The sequence below is a fragment of the Gobio gobio genome (genome assembly GCF_949357685.1).
Source record: "Gobio gobio genome assembly, chromosome: 11".
In the NCBI taxonomy this organism is placed as follows: Eukaryota; Metazoa; Chordata; class Actinopteri; order Cypriniformes; family Gobionidae; genus Gobio; species Gobio gobio.
In genome coordinates, this window is record NC_137104.1 from 52,978,828 (window position 1) to 52,998,629 (window position 19,802).

The window sequence follows — 19,802 nt, forward strand, 5'->3', positions numbered from 1 at the left end:
GGAATGTTTTAGTGAATCACCTCGGACTAATCCCAGCGAGCTTTCCACTCCTAAACTCCCGCACTACTGGTCAACCCCCCCCCCAATCCCGTGAACGATTAATTCACGTGTCGTTCACCACACAACGTCCAAAAGTAGTATTTCAAAACTAGGGTAATTCAATACATGTGATGGGAAACAGACTCTGGTCCTCATGGGTTTTGGAGAAGTACAGACAAACTCACTTTGATTTACACGCCGTCCCCTGAAACAGAAGTGATGGACGGTGAAACATACCAATGAGCTTTACGACGCAAAACAACATCAAAATAAAATGTGGCTCAACGAAGAGCCAAAAAATGTATCTAAAAATCATGTTGTGGAAACAACACTGCAGCGTCAGTCAGAACACCTGCTAAACATCTAATGTGTTCATATCAAATACCGGTGTTTATTTTTGTTATAATATTAATTTTGATTATACCGCAATACTGTTTAGTCCTTCCAGAAAAATGCTGCTTTTTTGTGATTGTTGTGGGCAAAAATCCTTGATTATGCGGTACGTTTTCTTAAATAATGCGATGGAAAATGCAGGATATTTATGCAATTTTAGCCGATTAAATTGCGGGAACTTGCAAAAACTGCGGTTTGATGAAAAAGAGAAAAAAAGCACTACATCACAGAAAGTGCTGGGAATATTTAAGTTCTCATCTTGTTTTATTGAAGACCTTAATAAACACATGGCTCAAATTTACAAAACATTGAGTCAAACAAGTTCTGTAGCTTTACAAAAGGAATATGCTGCAACTTCTGAAAAAATTAATAAATAACTTCCTGTTTTACAGAGGTAGCTATACAAAACAGACATTTGAGTGCTTCCAATGCACAAAGTGCAATCTCTTTAAGGGTTAGTTCACCCAAAAATGAAAATGCTGTCATTAATGACTTCCCCTCATATGGTTGGACACCCGTCAGACCTCCGTTCATCTTCAGACACAAATGAAGATATTTTAGTTGAAATCCAATGGCTCTGAAAGGCCTCCATTAGCACAATGCACGGTTCACTCTCAAGACCCTTAAAAGGTACTAAAGACGTCGTTACAAAGTCCATCTCACTACAGTGGTTCTACAATAACTTTATGAAGCGACGAGAATAGTTTTTGTGCGCAAAAAAAAACTAAATAACGACTTATATAGTGATGACCGATTTCAAAACATGAAGCTTCGAAGCGTTATGAATCAGCGAATCGATTCATGATTCGGATCGCGTGTCAAACTGAATCGACTCACTGATTGATAACGCTTCGAAGCTTCATGATGCTGTTTTTTGAAATCGGTCAACACACCGGGAAACTGCTTTGCGCGGTCTTTTGCTGTTATTTTTGTTGGCAAATGGCAATTTGCGTGCTTCATCGTGGTTTCACCGATATCTATGATTTCACCACGGGGTTTCCGCTTTTCGATGACGTTCGCGTCGGGTAATTACGTCACTTCAAACGTTCCCATGGCAATAGGGGGAAATGGCGGCTCTTGTGTGAAGTAAACAAATATTTTTCAATTTTCTGCTAATATATATGACTATTTTGCAACGAAAATGCGGGGATTATGAAATTATGCTAGCCCCGCATATTTTGCATGCGGAAATAGGCAATTTATGCGTCAAAAATATGTGGAAAAATATGCGGACTTTGGCTGATTATGCATTAAATCATGTGATCGCATAATCGTGTTTTTCTGGAGGGACTAACTGGTATAGCCTGGCTCCGCCCTCCTACGTACTTCAGCTCAAACTTCAAACCTAAATTTTTACCGGTCCAATCAGTGAACAGAGGGAGTGGCTGCGAACGATGACGTTGAGGTCGTGCGCTAGTTTGAGTTGTAGTTCAGGAATGGCGGCGGAGAAAAGATGCGAGCGAAGCCATTCGGTCCGTTGTGGCACCGCTGCCGAATATACAGAAGTTAAAGCCGGAGCAAGAACAATCTTTGCTGAGTTTTGTTGGTGGCCATGATATTGTGTCCTGGGAAAAGTTTGATTTTCCAGCTCGCTCCGTTAGTGGTGAAGGAGTTGCTTGAAGCCCTATTCGGACGGGGTCGGAAGGTGTTGTCATCATTTACAGGGGCTGGTCAGTGATTTTATTGCCGTCCGTCTCGCACCACCCGCGTAAAAATCCCTGGCCGAATTACGTACTGTTTTAGACAAACACCAAGGTCGTGTGGTGATTTATTTGCCGTCCGAATCCACATCTCTGAGTTTCAAGAATATATCACTTTAAAATTCACTGTTTATATCCTTTTTGACCCCTGCAGAGCACCGTACGGTTGCACTTCGCTGTCATTTGGATGCATTTGCACTGTCCATGGAGCGGACCTGTTTACATTTCACTGCCAGTTGTATATTGTGTATATAACTGTGTATGTGACAAATAAAACTCTTGAATCTTGAATCTTGAATCATTTCTAGACATGCATTTCTTTAAATGCTGGCCAGTATTTTCAAGAGCAATATATTTCATCACCGCTCAAAAAATCAAATGAAGAAAAGCACATAAACATTTGAATTGGGCCGTTATTTATTATATATGACATTTTATTTACAGCATACAATTATGTTACAGACCATGCGAACAACGCGTTCCCGATCACAAAACTCTCCCCTCCACCGTGAATAAATCACAATCTGAATGCACAAGGTTTTATCACTGAGGTGCTGTGCACAATCTGCAGTTATTTTTACGGACTTTCATGTGAGAATCAGAGGCGAACGGCGGATGACATACGTCACGACCAAACGTTAGCGACTGGTTATGGCAGATCCAGAGCGACTCTGGGCAGATCCAATAGTTTTAAACTTCATGCCTTCAAGGAAGTTAACACTTGTCAGTGGAGAGTGGCCAGACTCTCTGTACATTACAAATTAAATGTATGAGAGTCTGGTAAGACCAGGCTAATACCGGTATATGTCGCTTAAACAACGTTCGGAACGTGACCGTGTTTGAGAGGGTCCCGTTTCACTGTTGCACTGTAGTGAGAGCACAGCTGAGATCACATTACAGCTAGGGGTGTAACGATTCATCTACTACATCGATGTATCGATTTATTTTCCTATGATCTAACTACGTCGATCTGTGCTCGGCAAGTTGGCCTTCCGGACGACATATATCGATCTAACATTGTTTTTAAAGGTAATCAATCGATTGTATCGATAATAGGAAATAACGCATTGGATTTAAGCACGTCAGACTTTATATGGATGTTTTTTCTTAGCACTTTTAATGATAAAAGCGTTAAACGTTACTCGATTCAGTCTGCCTATCTGTGACATCATCGCAACGCACGCACCAGCAGCAGCGCTAAGAAAACAAAACATGGCATGGCGGATGGCAGAGGAGAAGCCAACCAGCGAGAAATGATCAAGCCACCAGGAGAAAGAGCTAACGTTACCTGTACTTTCAACCCTTGCTAAATGTTACCTGTGCATTCCTGACACCAGTGCGCCAGCAGAGCGAGTTTTAGCACTGCTGGAGACATAGTGAACGCACAGAGTGTTCTGAGGTCAGATCATGTTGATATTTTTGGAAAAAAAATCTGTAGAGTCATTGAAGAGTAGTTGGTTACATTTTATCTTTTGTTAAATATTGTTTGTTTATTAAACTGAGAGTAGTAGCAGGTTCAGCCAGTTTATTCAACCTGAAGAAATGTTGGTTGCACTTTATTTTTGATATTAATATTGTATTTGTATTATTTTAATGTTGAAAAACAACAGCAAAAGTAGCAGGTAAACATACTATTAATTAAACCTGAAGAGAAGTTAGTTGCACTTTATTTTTGATATTAATATTGTAATATTTTTATGTTGGAAAACAAAAGCAGAAGTAGCAGGTTAACCTACTGTTGAAATGTTGGCTGCACTTACTGTGCTTTTATTGAAAATGTATTGAATATTGAAAATGAGAGCAGAAAAGGTTAACTTCCTGTTAATTCAACCTAAACTGTTGGTTGCACTTTATTCAAATAAAATTTGAATGCATTTGACATTCATTGTTGTTTATATCCATAATTAATTGATATACCGGATTCCCTTACAAGAAACAACAGGAATCTAGGAAACTTCACCTGCACTGACCAGTATCCAGATATTTATTTCAGTCACACAATTTTTGGCTAAAAAGTTACTGAATCGATTTCAAGTCACTGAATCGTTTCGGATCGTATCGTTCTAAATGAACCAATATCGTCCTTGAATCGTATCGACAACCTCAAATCGTGATACGAATCGAATCGTTGTTAAAACGAATCGTTACACCCCTAATTACAGCCTATGGCTGAATCCTAAATCGCCCCCAAAAACCCTCAATCACTATTCCCAACATTATCCACTAATACAGTTCACTTGAAGGAGTGAATGAAAACGAGTGAGTGAATTCGGACAGCCGTTGTGTGTACATCAGCTGTACACTCGTACACTTGGTGAAATGTGGGATAGAATGAGTGCACTCAATGACGTCCACTATGGTTTCGGACACCACTACAAATGGCTGTCCCCTCAAATTATGCCCTATTTGAGTGTATAGGGGGCGATTTCGGATTCAGCCTCTGATTACAGCGGATAATTCAAACTACACGCGGGTAGAGAACGGTTTCTGCGCGGAGCGCCGTGATGAGATTAACAGCGTTCTCCACATGGATCATAGATCAGATATAGACCGGAGCGATTGCGTTGAAGTTTTTTATGGACATATTTCATATCCTCTAGTGCTGTAAACATGAACCAGCAGCCTGTATGCACACATATTTCATCACGTCTTCTTCAAATGAAATGTAAGCAAAGGACACTGATACAATCGTACATCTGATCATGACCGCGATGACACGATGGGTTATTCTGATACACAGAAGACAATGATGGAAGTTAATAGACTGACAATTCAAAGAAGAATGGACAAAAAGTAACTGCTTTATTCTTTCTGTGTTAAACTGACGTGTGTCGTTTGTTCAGAGACTAGTGCACTAATGTATTGAAAATATCCTTAGACCTTTTAAATGTTCTTCCGTGTTTCTCCCTAGTTTCGGTAGTTTGTTGTTATATCGGGTTCGATTTTTAAAATGCTTAAGGTGCCCTCAACTCTGTGGTCATATTTTAAGATTCATGTCTGTAATGAGTGTGTTTTATTGGTTGTTGTCTCCCCACAGCATCATTTTGTGGGGCTTTGCAAACCTGTATTAACTCTAGTGTGGAGTTTTTCTACAATATTCACTCGTCATGACAGTAAAACAGGGCATTCTAGTCAATCTACTGCAGTATTTCCTCTCTCAATCAGTAGAAAATGTGGTTAACACCCGGTCATGCATAGGGAAAAAAATATACACCGTCATATACCGCGAAACCGGTATCATTTAGAAAAATACTGTGATATAAAATTTTGTTCATTCCGCCCAGCACTATAAACTAATTTTACATTGGAATAAAAAAATGTATTCTACTTATTATTGTCCCATGATCCCTTTTGAAATAAATTAGCTGTAGTCAGACTTTTGCATTTATGCATTTAGCAGATGACTTGCAAAAGAGATTTTTCCAAGCCGAAACTTTCTAATCTACCCATAGGAAATGAGATCAAGACAGCAATGAAATTCAATTTGAGAACACATGGAGCCATTTGCATAAGTTCTCAGATGTTTCTCCTGATAAAAAATACTCACACTCGTGGGTGTGTGCGTAGCAGACAGACAGAAGAAGATTCGGAAGAAGATAATTCCTACACAAAGTTTAATCCAAACCGGCAATAATCCAATACAGGGCAGAGAGAACACACCAGGGTTTCTGCAGGTACATTTAACCCTCTGGGCCTGTTCGTTTAGGGGTCACATTTGGCTTCTTTGAGGTCAAAAGTGACCGAAGCCTTAAAATGTATCACAGTATTTTTCTAAATGCCGCCATTTTGCGCTGCCATGTTTCTACAGTAGCCCTAAACGGACAAACTTCTCTAGAGCACTACACTCTAAAAAAAAAGGCTCGTAATCATAGGGGAACCTTTTTTAGTGCTATATAGCACCAATTTTGGTGCTTTAGTGGTTCTTCAGCGGCTCTTCAGAGGTGCTATATAGCACCTTAGTCAAAGAACCGGTGAAGAACCTCTGAAGAACCGCTGAAGAACCGCTGAAGAACCGCTGAAGAACCACTGAAGCACCAAAATTGGTGCTATATAGCACTAAAAAAGGTTCCCCTATGATTACGAGCCAAAAACCATTTTTGGTGCAATATAGAACCTTTTTTTTTTTAGAGTGTAGCTACTCTCTGCTGTCTCAGACGACATCTTTGTCCTGTGTCGGCCACCGTAGCTTCTCTATGTGCTTTGAAAGGGAGGGGTGAGCGGTGGACGGGTGCAATTCACAACCTCACCACTAGATGCCGCTAAAATTCACACACTGCACCTTTAAAGTGCATCATGTAATTTTTTTAAATATTTTTAAAATCTTACCGACCCCAAACTTCTGAATGATAAAAATAATTTAAAATATTTGTATTAATGTTAACAAAATGGATTTTGCATGACAAATTGCATGTGTTTTATGACAATTTGCTTGGGATTTTCCTAATTTGTAAGCCACTTTGAATAAAAGTGGTGCTCATGTGAACAGCTTCGGCCAATGGCGAGCCGGCGTTCTGGCGTAGCTCTGACAAGTCTGACACAGACGCAAAAAAATCGTTGAATAAAGTCGTTACTTTTTTTTTCTACCCACAGAAAGTAGACTATTTTAACAATGTCTTTACCTTTCTGGACCTTGTAAGTGTTAATTAAACAGCTGTCTATGGAGGGGTCAGAGCTCTCGGATTTCATCAGAAATGTCTTCATTTGTGTTCTGAAGATGAACGATGGTCTTATGCTGCGTTCACGCCAAACGTGAATAGAGCATCTGGAGCGAGTGATTTCCATGTTAAGTCAATGGAAAGGCGTGTTGACGCGCGTTACGCGTGAGTGATTTTATTTGGTGCTTTTTGTGCATTAACGCGTTTGAAGCAAATCCGCGTCTGATGCCCGAGTTGGAAAATCTGAACTTTGGCGTCAATTTGCGCCGCGTTAACCAATCAGGAGCCTGCTCGCTGCTGTCACGTGGTGAAGTGACGTGATGAGATACCCTGCATAATTTACAAGTACTACTATTGTGTCACAAAATGTTGTTTCAATACTTTTCAGGCGAGAATGTAGTTGTTTAAAGCTCAATAAAATAATAAACCGTTTAAATATTAATGTTTTACAAATAGGTCTACACTGTAAAAAATTAAAATGGAAAATGTTCTGGTAATTCATATCCAGTAATTTTACCGAAATTTACGTTAACCTTAAAACACAACCGAATGCAATGCGTAATTCAAAATACAGGAAAAACACCTGTAAAATATATATACGGGATATTCATTCATATTTATACAGTAGGCTGTTACAGTTCTGGGTGGCTTAGCAAGCACACAACGAAGGAGGTGAGGAATAACAAAGGGTTTAATCCAAATACAGACTTAGAAGGCATAGTACACGCTCACACAGACATGTGTAGACAAACAATAACCGACCAAGGACTGAACAGAACAGGGAGTATAAATACACAAGGTAATGGAGGGAACTAGTTAGACACAGGTGGAGTTGATAAACTAATCAGGGATAAACGAGAACAGGTGAAGACAAGACAAACGTAATTGTAACATAGGCCTATATCGTATCATATTTTCACGCACTTTCTTTTTATGCTGCGTTCACACCAAACACGAACAGAGCGCCAGGAGCGAGTGATTTCAATGGAAAGACGCGTCGACGCAGGTCTGGAGGTCCTGTGGCGCGATGGACGCGATTCCGCCTCATTCGTGCTGCGATTTTGTGCGAATGACGCAAATTAGACGCAAAGTAAGCGTCTTGCGCGATACGCACGTTACGAGAGTGGTGCTTTTTGTGCATTCACGCGTTTGAAGCGAATTCTCGACTGATGCCCGAGTTGAATTTTTTTTACTTTGCCGTCATTTCGGGCCGCGTTAACCAAACAGGAGCCTGCTCGCTGCTGTCACGTGGTGAAGTGACGTGATGAGAAACCCCGCTTAATTAAAAAATACTACTATTGTGTCACAAAATGTAGTTTTAATAATTTTGCAGGCGAGAATGTGGTTGTTTAAAGCTCAAATCTGTGGTTTATTTATAAAGAGAGCGCCTTTTTAAAAAAAATAATCTTGTGTTTTTGGAGTTGTGAGATCCAGGCGATCAGCGGAGCTCAGCGCTCATTAACCCCAGCGAGAGCAGCCTTTCCTCGGCCAGTCCTTCTGACGTCTGCCGCTGGCTCTGATGTCCTGTAGTGGTTCGTTTTGTGTAGATCTAACGGCCGATCTTTGCTCTCATGAATCTATACTTTGTTGTCTGCCAAATCGTTTATACTGAGGGCAAAGAGAAGTTTCATAACTTTATTTTTTAGTATATTTAAATATACATGCAGTGAAGATAATGTAGGAGTTGCCTGGACCACATTTGTGTGGCTATTAATGTTTAATATATATTTTAATGAAAATAAAAAGAGGCAGAGTGGTGTTTTATGACATATTTCTCCTGGAGCGTATTGAATGCGCGTAAATTTTGCTTCAAACGCTCGATTTATACGCGCGTCCAACTCGCTGTGGACGTGCGAATGGATTCAAAATGTTCAAGCGTCCAAGTGAACGCAGCATTACAGGTTTGGAACGGGTGAGGGTGAGAAATTAATGACTGAATTTTCATTTTTGGGTGAACTAACCCTTTAATTTCTTTACACTGACCTCAACTTTTGTACTTTTGTCGCAATAATAGGAACAAAAAACTTGTTTTACACAGAAAATGCTGATGTTTTTGGGAGACTAGCACATGTTGGACAGGCGACTCTCTCGCTCATTCACTCTCACACTATTGTCATTTTCTCCAGGCAGTTCTGTCAACTTTTCCTGTCAGATCCCACTTACTGGTCACAGTCGATCCGAGCACTTTTAAACACCCACAGACAATTATTCACAGAGGCGTTCACCGAGCTATAAACCTCACAGCAGATACTGACACCTACATACTGGAGAGCAGATGTTTCATGACTCCATAAAAAATAAATAAGATAATAAAAAGTGATTTGAGCAAACCCCAAAACAAGTGCTAAAGTTGGAGAGGTCTGCTGATATGAGGTACTCGAGCCATATCTACAGACCAGAATATCAACCACACTTGTTCTATAATAAGCTTGTACGCCATCGAACCGTTTCCATTAAAAGTTTAATTGTGTGCTACTAATGAACAACATCTGCGTGGAGTGGCGGGTGCTGGTTTTCTCACAGTTCTTCAAGACACGATTCCAGACGGTGGGAAACTCCTACCTTTGTTTTGTCACTTGGATTGACCCCCAGTTCCAGCAGCCTGTCAACGACAGACAGACGGCTCTCTCGCACCGCGACCATCAGCAGGCTCAAGCCAGACTCCTGAGGGAGAACCAGGGAATAGATCATCAGGAAGCACAGGCAGTTTTTCACCGATGCAGTAGTGAGCTCATATTCAGAGCTCGAGTGCGTGTGTGCTTTACACGGGAGGGAAATCAATACAATGATGCAAAAAGTTCATTAAAATGCAAGTTTTTGAACGTTGTATAAGCACAGAACTGTAAAGAAGTTAATGGAACACGCCACTATTTTTGAAAATAGGCTCTTCCAAGCTTTATAAAGGGAGCCCAAAATTTGAAGCCCAAAAAAGTGCATCTATCCATCATAAAAGTGCATCTATCCATCATAAAAGTGCATCTATCCATCATAAAATAGCATCTATCCATCATAAAAGTGCATGTATCCATCATAAAAGTGCATGTATCCATCATAAAAGTGCATCTATCCATCATAAAAGTGCATGTATCCATCATAAAAGTGAATCTATCCATCATAAAAGTGCATGTATCATCATAAAAGTCCATATATCCATCAAAAGAGTCCATCTATCCATCATAAAGGCACATGTATATCATCATAAAAGTCCATCTATCCATCAAAAAAGTCCATCTATCCATCATAAAAGTGTATATAGCATCATAAAAGTGCATCTCTCCATCATAAAACCGCATGTATCATCATAAAAGTGCATCTATCCATCATAAAAGTGTATATAGCATCATAAAAGTGCATCTCTCCATCATAAAACCGCATGTATCATCATAAAAGTGCATCTATCCATCATAAAAGCGCATCTATCCTTCATAAAAGAGCATCTATCCATCATGAAAGCGCATCTATCCTTCATAAAAGAGCATCTATCATCATAAAAGTGCATCTATCCATCATAAAAGCGCATCTATCCTTCATAAAAGAGCATCTATCCATCATGAAAGCGCATCTATCCTTCATAAAAGTGCATCTATCCATCAAAAAAGCGCATCTATCCATCATAAAAGTGCATCTATCCATCATAAATGAGCATGTATCATCATACAAGAGCATGTATCATCATAAAAGAGCATCTATCCATCATAAAAGAGCATGTATCATCATAAAAGAGCATCTATCCATCATAAAAGTGCATCTATCCATCATAAAAGCGCATCTATCCTTCATAAAAGTGCATCTATCCTTCATAAAAGTGCATCTATCCATCATAAAAGAGCATCTATCCTTCATAAAAGTGCATCTATCCATCATAAAAGTGCATCTATCCATCATAAAAGCGCATCTATCCTTCATAAAAGTGCATCTATCCATCATAAAAGTGCATATATCCATCATAAAAGTGCATCTATCCATCATAAAAGTGCATCTATCCATCATAAAAGAGCATGTATCATCATAAAAGAGCATCTATCCATCAAAAAAGCGCATCTATCCATCAAAAAAGCGCATCTATCCATCATAAAAGTGCATCTATCCATCATAAATGAGCATGTATCATCATAAAAGAGCATGTATCATCATAAAAGAGCATCTATCCATCATAAAAGTGCATCTATCCATCATAAATGAGCATGTATCATCATAAAAGAGCATGTATCATCATAAAAGAGCATCTATCCATCATAAAAGTGCATCTGTCCATCATAAATGAGCATGTATCATCATAAAAGAGCATGTATCATCATAAAAGAGCATCTATCCATCATAAAAGTGCATCTATCCATCATAAAAGTGCATCTATCCATCATAAGTGCATCTCTCCATCATAAAAGTGCATCTCTCCTATTGTTCCTATTGAAAAATATCCATATTTAACACATTATAAAGTAAAATATATAGCTTTCGGTGGACCGCCATCCGTTTTCAACTTACGAAGAAAGTGTAACTGCCGCGACGATGATGTTGGATGTAGCGGAAGCGTTTAAACTGTGAGAGGCGTTTCACTTTTTCTGTAAGTTGAATATGTTGAATATGGGCGGCGGCCTGAAGGAAGCTAGATATTTTACTTTATAACATTTTAAATATGGATATTTTTCTTACACAAACCCATCGATCCGCTTCAGAAGGCCTTTATTAACCCCCGGAGCCGTGTGGAGCATTTTTATAATGGATGGATGCACTTTTTGGGGCTTAAAATTTGGGGCTGTCATTCACTCTCATTATAAAGCTGAAGAACCAGGACATGTTGAATATAACTCTGACTGTGTTTGTCTGAAAGAAGAACGTCATACACACCCAGGATGACTTGAGGGGGAGTAAATCATGAGCTAATTTTCATTTTTAGGTGAACTATCCCTTTAATCTAAACTGAACAACTATTACTAACTATTAATAAACAGTGATTAAGAGTTTATTGAGGCAAAAGTCATAGTAAATAGTGAAAACTGGACCCTAAACTAAAGTGTGACCTTATTTATATAATTACAACACTGCAATTACGTAAGATATGTTGGTATTTATTATAAAACAGCAAATACCAGAATATACATGAAAATATAAACAGAACGCACAACCAAATAAAATTTAATAGACTAAATGCTAATCTTCTAAAAGTTGCAACATGAAGCATGATAAGTTAAATGCATAGATTTAACATTATATGACTAGAGTAATGATGCTGAAAATACAGCTTTGATCACAGAAATAAATTATATTTTAAAGTATATTCAAATAGAAAGCCATTATTTTAAATTGTAATAATATTTCACAATATTGCAGATTTTTCTGTATTTTTGAACAAATAAATGCAGTCTTGATTAGCATAAGAGACTTAAAAATAGTAATGTTTCCAAAATTCAGAGCTCAAATATGCTAAAATGCTGTATATAATTTATAAATGTCATAGTTGACATTATTTTTCATCACTGTACTCTATAATACAGTCATAATAAATGAAAAGCATGCAATGGGAAAAAAGCATCTGCTGTGCATCTCACCTCGTCGAACTGGAAGATGTCCGGATCCCCCTTTTCTAAAGCCTTGAGTTTCTGTTCCAGTGCCATCCATTCCCCCCTGAGGGCCAGAGGCATCAGGCGCTGAGGGGCCCCTGAGACCCCAGAGCTTTCTGACATCATATAAGAGCACTCAATCACTTCAGAGGATTCGCGCGGGTCTGTAAACACCACAAGAAGAGCATGTCCGTTCAGAGGATCAGATGAAGAAGACAGATGTGTGTGTGTAGTGCGCGTGCAGGTGCGGGTCTAACGGGTCCTCCCTCTTGGTAGGAGGTATAAAGCGAACATTCCTCCGAGTCCGACTGTCTGCGGTGGGTTAAAGTTTGCAAACTCCGCCTTCAGTTCCTCCTGTTACCGTGGATTCAACAGAAAGGACCATTGAAACAAGCCCACAGCAAAAGAGCCCGAATAATAAAGAGCTCAAGCCGCTGTTGTGTTGTCGTTTACCTCAGAATCAACATTACTTTGATAAAGATAAAATACGATTAGCTAATCTCTGTTTTAGGGTGGAATCAGGTCCATCTACGTGGAAAAGTATTTTTATGTGATCATATCATGTTTGTTTGGTGTAGGATGGTCATTTGTCACAAAAAAGAAAGAGGAAAAAAAGTTTTTTGTTTTGTTTTTTTGTTTAATGAAACAGACGTTGGCACCACGTGACCTATCATTGACCAATCAAATTATTTTATTTACTTTTAATTTACTTAGTTAATTAAACCTAGTAAATTGATATTCTGGTATGTGCGTTTTATAATAAAAAACAATGTTTTTTTTTTTCTCTCCATAATATTTTACGCGATTAAAAGCTGTTGTGTTGTAGTTTACCTCAGAATCAACATCCACTCTAATAAAGATAAAATATGATTAACGTTAGCTAATCTCTATTTTAGGGTGAAATCAGGTTCATCTGCGTGGAAAATAATATGTTTATAACCATGTCTTGTGTGTTTGGTGTAGAATGGTACATTTATCACCCCCCCCCCCCCCCCCCCCCCAAAAAAAAAGGGGCAAAAAGAAAGAAGGGAAAAAAAGGTTAGCCGGCACCACGTGACATTAAATTGACCAATCAAATTACTTTATTAACTTCTATTTAGTTTAATAAGTTTATTAAGCCGAGTAAATGGATATTGACTTTCGAAAGGATATTCTTTTTTTCCTTTTTTTGTCAGAAATAAAATAATTTTAAAAACATTTTAGAGATATGGCCGTTTTAGATTCGATTTTAGTCTATTATAGGGTATTTTATTTCGTTGTGATACAGTGCACATTTTGTTTGTATTTTCATATCTTATATTCTGGTATTTGCGTTTTATAATACAAACCAATATATTTTCCATAATATTTTACGTGATTTATTAAACAGACGCCGGCGACATTTGCCAATCAGAGATTATTGATTATTTTATTAAAATCCAACTAAACGTCATTTTTAAAAAATGTTTCCAAAACTCCACATTTTTAAACGAAAACGACCCCATTATATCCCATTTTATTTTGTTAATTTAGTTAGATTCAGGACGTTTTGAAATCGATGAAATCGCAAAGATAAATGGCAAAATATCAGTGCAAACCCAAAAATGGTCACTTTTAAAATTTAAATGGTTAACATTCTTGTCTCTGTTAAAGTGTCACAAAATACACAAAATAAGTGCAACAAATAAGCGAAAGAATGCATACAGTAATTTATCTGTAATATAATTGCATATATTTGTTGTTGTTCTCATTGCATTTGCACGGCTTTAACCAGCAGATGTCCTCAAAGTGCTTTAGATTAAACTCGCTTTTCAGCACTACTTGCATCTCCACAACCTGTTATTAATAACTCTGCTCACTTTTATAATTTAATAATATAGATAATCTAATACATGTTGTATTATTAATACTATTAAAAATATATTCATGTTTAAGTTTTTAAAGATAATTAGGAGAATATGTGTAAATCGTGACTTTGAATCATATGGCGTATTAAACGAGGACTTTTAGCATCAAGTCTGGAGACTTTTATTATATAAATCACCAACCGGAAGACCGTAACTAACAGGTCTGTTTACATTAGCCACCGCTGAATCCACGTGAATGAGAGAGTATGTATTTGAGTTTAATTACATGTTGTTAGTAAATGCGTGACATTTATTTACGTTTAGTTAAGTCGATGGATGACAATTATTCCAATGACAATTATTCCATGACCATATTCAACCCATAGAGCTGAGTAAATGGAGCAAGATAGTGTGACATTATCTTCCAAGGTTATTATTTTCTTGTCAGAAATAAAATATATATTTTAAAAAAAATTACATTTCAGACAGTGACCAAAGGGCCAAAATAATATGCTTTTACTTCCTCTTAACCTATTTTAATATATATTACATATATACATATATATTAGCATATTCTCTACAATAATGATATACCTTTTTGTGATGTGCTTTAAACAATACTATATAATTAGGGCTGTCAAAAGATTAATCCAAAATAAAAGTTTGTGTTTACATAATATATGTGTGGGTACTCTGTTAATTATTATTTATATATAAATACACACACATTCATGTATATATTTAAGAAATATTTGCATGTATATACATTTATATAATCTATAATATATATAAATATAAATGTTTTATATATAAAAATAATATTTGTTTCTTAAATATTTACATGCTTGTGTGTGTATAATTAACAGAGTACACACACATATATTATGTAAACACAAACTTTTATTTTGGATGCAATTAATCGCGATTAATCTTTTGACAGCCCTATATATAATCTATTATATATTATAATCTATAATGTTAAAGCATTAATCTTCTCATGCTTTATTTTGCTACACACCATTTCGACATATTAGAGATGTAATAAATTGGAGAAGAATGTATTGATTTGTTTTTAGTTGAATATATGTAGTATGAAGCAACACACATATATTCTACACACACACACACACACACACACAATATCTTTGGAATTATAGATGAAACGTTTGTTAATGATACGTTTTTATAATTTTCAGTCTACTTGTTATGCTGAAACAATTGTATTAAATTAGTGTAAAAATAAAAAATTTTCATGATCCTGATGTTTGATCATGATATGAGGCATGCAATAAGGCAGCAGTAATTTAAACAAACTTCTACTCTTTTTGTTTTTTCACAGTGAAGATGTGACGTATCCTCGATCTTCCCAGGACAGGTTTGGTCACAATGTCGCTGAGATGCTGTCAGAAGATGTTTCTGTCCAGTGTGAAGAGCTGTGTGTGTTTGAGCTCCGGCAAAAGACACTCCAGTCGAGCCGCTCCGAGTCGCAGGAGGGTGGTGATCACCGGCATCGGACTCGTCTCCCCCCTCGGGACAGGAAATGCTCTGCCTTGGCAGCGTCTGATTGGTGGAGAGAGTGGTTTGGCTGCTCTGGACTCAGAGGAGTATAAAAGCGTGCCGTGTAAGGTGGCGGCTCGCGTGCCAAGAGGAGACAAACCTGGAGATTTCAACGAAGAGGCCTTTCTTTCCAAAGGGGAGATAAACAGCATGTCTCCAGCCACGGTTATGGCCATTGGTGCCGCCCAGCTGGCTCTGGAGGATTGTGGGTGGTTCCCCAGAAGCCCTGAGGAGCAGCTGGACACCGGTGTGGCGGTTGGCATGGGCATGGTGTCTCTGGAGGAGATCGCTCGGACGGCCTCGGCCTTTAAGACGCGCGGCTACAGCAAAGTCAGCCCGTTTTTCGTCCCGCGCATCCTGGTCAACATGGCCGCCGGGCACATCAGCATCAAACACAAACTAAAGGGTCCAAATCACGCCGTTTCCACCGCGTGCACCACAGGGGCCCACGCCATCGGGGACGCGTCCCGCTTCATCGCTCACGGGGACGCTGCGGTGATGCTCGCCGGCGGGACGGAGGCCTGTGTGAGCCCGCTGTCCATCGCCGGCTTTGCTCGGGCTCGGGCCCTCAGCACCAACTGGAACCAGGAGCCCAGACTCGCCTCACGGCCGTTTCATCCAGACAGAGACGGGTTTGTGATGGGAGAAGGGGCGGCCGTGCTGGTTTTAGAGGAGTACGGACACGCGGAGCAGAGAGGAGCGCGGGTCTACGCCGAGGTCATGGGGTACGGGCTCTCTGGAGACGCCAGTCACATCACCGCACCGACCGCAGATGGAGACGGGGCCTTTCGGTAATACCGTCACCTTTTAGCATGCAAATAACAACTTTTTTTGTAATCTCGAATTTTTACATTGCATAGAATAACATACCATAACATAGCATAGCATAGCATAGCATAACATAACATAGAATAACATAACATGGAATAACATAACATAACATAGCATAACTTAACATAGAATAACATAACATGGAATAACATAACATAACATAGCATAACTTAACATAGAATAACATAACATGGAATAACATAACATAACATAGCATAACTTAACATAGAATAACATAACATGGAATAACATAACATAACATAGCATAACTTAACATAGAATAACATAACATGGAATAACATAACATAGCATAACTTAACATAGAATAACATAACATGGAATAACATAACATAACATAGCATAACATAACATAGAATAACATAACATGGAATAACATAACATAACATAGCATAACTTAACATAGAATAACATAACATGGAATAACATAACATAACATAACATAGCATAGCATAACATAACATAGAATAACATAGCATAGCATAGCATAACATAGAATAACATAACATAGAATAACATAACATAACATATAACATAACATAACATAGAATAACATAACATAGAATAACATAGCATAACATAACATAGCATAACATAAAATAACATAATATAATATAACATAACATAACATAGAATAACATAACATACCATAACATAGCATAACATAGCCTAGCATAACACAACATAACATAGAATAACATAACATAGCATAACATACCATAACATAACATAGCATAACATAGAATAACATAACATAGCATACCATAACATAACATAGCATAACATAGCATAGCATAGCATAACATACCATAACTAAACATAACAAAACATAGCATAACATAACATAACATAACATAACATAGAATAACATAACATAGCATAACATAGCATAGCATAACATAACATAGAATAACATAACATACCATAACATAACATAGCATAACATAGAATAACATAACATAACATAACATAACATAGAATAACATAACATACCATAACATAACATAGCATAACATAGAATAACATAACATAGCATAACATAACATAACACAACATAACATAGAATAACATAACATAACATAACATAGCATAACATAACACAACATAACATAGCATAACATAACACAACATAACATAGCATAACAGCATAACATAACATAACATAGAATAACATAACATAACATAACACAACATAACATAGAATAACATAACATAACATAACATAGAATAACATAACATAACATAACACAACATAACATAGCATAACATAACATAACATAACACAACATAACATAGCATAACAGCATAACATAACATAACATAACACAACATAACATAGCATAACAGCATAACATAACATAACATAGAATAACATAACATAACATAACACAACATAACATAGAATAACATAACATAACATAACATAGCATAACATAACATAACATAGCATAACATAACACAACATAACATAGCATAACATAACACAACATAACATAGCATAACAGCATAACATAACATAACATAACATAGAATAACATAACATAGCATAACATAACACAACATAACATAGAATAACATAACATAGCATAACATAGAATAACATAGCATAACACAACATAACATAGCATAACAGCATAACATAACATAGAATAACATAGCATAACATAACACAACATAACATAGCATAACATAACATAACATAGAATAACATAACATAACATAACATAGAATAACATAACATAATATAGCATAACATAACATAACACAACATAACATAGCATAACATAACATAACACAACATAACATAGAATAACATAACATAACATAACATAACATAGAATAACATAACATAATATAGCATAACATAGAATAACAAAACATAATATAGCATAACATAGCATAACATAGAATAACATAACACAACATAACATAGAATAACATAGCATAACATAACACAACACAACATAACATAGAATAACATAGCATAACATAACACAACATAACATAGAATAACATAACATAGCATAACATAACATGGCATAACATAGCATAGCGTAACAGCCTAGCATTAAACATAGCATAGCGTAACATAGCCTAGCATAACATGGCATTGCGTAACATAGCCTAGCATAACATGGCATTGCGCAACATAGCCTAGCATAACATGGCATAGCATAACATTACATAGCCTAGCATAACATGGCATAGCATAACAAAACATAGCCTAGCATAACATGGCCTAGCATAACATAGCCTAGCATAACATAGCATAGCGTAACATAGCCTAGCATAATGGCATAGCCTAGCATAACATAACATAGCGTAACATAGCCTAGCATAATGGCATAGCATAACATAGCCTAGCATAACATGACACAGCATAACCAAGCCCAGAATAACAAGCCAAAGCATAACATATATACAGGTTTATATGAGGTTAAGGATGGGCGATAGAAACTGGCAAGATGTTCTGCAGTAGATGCTGGATATCATCCAGTGATGATCCTGAAGTGTGCAGCACGTCTCAGCCGGTCTGAATCTTCTCCCGCTGTGTTTCAGGTGCATGTCGGCCGCTCTGCGTGACGCTGGGCTGAGCGCTTCAGACGTGACGTATGTCAATGCCCACGCCACCTCCACCCCGCTGGGGGACGCGGCGGAGAACGCCGCCATCAAGAGGCTGTTTCAGGAGCATGCGCACTCGCTGGCTGTGTCCTCCACTAAAGGGGCCACGGGTCACCTGCTGGGGGCCGCCGGGGCCCTGGAGGCGGCCTTCACTGCCCTCGCGTGCCACCGCGCCACCCTGCCGCCCACCCTCAACCTGGACCGCACCGAGCCCGAGTTCGACCTGAACTATGTGCCCTGCACCGCCCAGCCCTGGAGCGCCCGTGGACGCAGAGTCGCGCTCACCAACTCATTCGGCTTCGGCGGGACAAACGCTTCTCTGTGTCTGGCCAGTGTGTGATCTCAGTCCTGCAGAGCTTCATCAGCTGCAGTGGGGGACGCCCATCAGTGGAAGACCAGCTCTGCGCAGCTTCAGTACTGGACACACATAAACAAACAACAGAGCTAGTTTGGTGTCACATGACCTCATCGAGTATTCAATTAAATTAAATAAGTGAAGAACTTTGTGTGAATGTAATTTAGTTGATTAATTAAGGATGACAGTCAATGCATGACCACATGTAATGATGAGTAAATAAACCTTGATATTTGGAATCTTTC

General features: G+C 38.0%; 2 protein-coding genes across 4 annotated transcripts in view; one reads left to right on the forward strand and one right to left on the reverse strand.

Annotated features, from left to right (window-relative positions):
- Positions 1 to 12,471, reverse strand: part of trpn1 (transient receptor potential cation channel, subfamily N, member 1) — a gene marked incomplete at its 5' end in the record, with an annotated part of 93,872 nt that extends 81,401 nt beyond the window's left edge. Inside the window, 2 exons of the mRNA XM_079828465.1 lie at positions 9,350 to 9,451; positions 12,337 to 12,471. Coding sequence (XP_079684591.1) covers positions 9,350 to 9,451; positions 12,337 to 12,471 — 237 coding nt within the window. The remainder of the gene's footprint in view (positions 1 to 9,349; positions 9,452 to 12,336) is intronic.
- A 1,898-nt stretch (positions 12,472 to 14,369) lies between these two features.
- oxsm (3-oxoacyl-ACP synthase, mitochondrial) lies at positions 14,370 to 19,800 on the forward strand. 3 transcript variants are annotated; one of them, XM_079828867.1, is made up of 3 exons: positions 14,370 to 14,603; positions 15,514 to 16,522; positions 19,140 to 19,800. In XM_079828867.1, exons 2-3 carry the CDS (start codon positions 15,561 to 15,563, stop codon positions 19,540 to 19,542), a joined length of 1,365 nt encoding a protein of 454 aa, XP_079684993.1. In that variant the 5' UTR covers positions 14,370 to 14,603; positions 15,514 to 15,560; the 3' UTR covers positions 19,543 to 19,800. The 3 variants fall into 3 exon arrangements, with proteins under 3 accessions (XP_079684993.1, XP_079684992.1, XP_079684994.1); XM_079828866.1 differs by having other exon boundaries at positions 14,370 to 14,438; XM_079828868.1 differs by having other exon boundaries at positions 14,370 to 14,395.
- Positions 19,801 to 19,802: the final 2 nt, after the last annotated feature.

Coding starts and splice junctions, on each gene's coding strand:
- oxsm (XM_079828867.1), top strand. CDS start 15,561: ATGTCGCTGAGATGCTGTCAGAAGATGTTTCTGTCCAGTGTGAAGAGC. Junction 16,523..19,139: donor GATGGAGACGGGGCCTTTCG/GTAATACCGTCA, acceptor GCTGTGTTTCAG/GTGCATGTCGGCCGCTCTGC.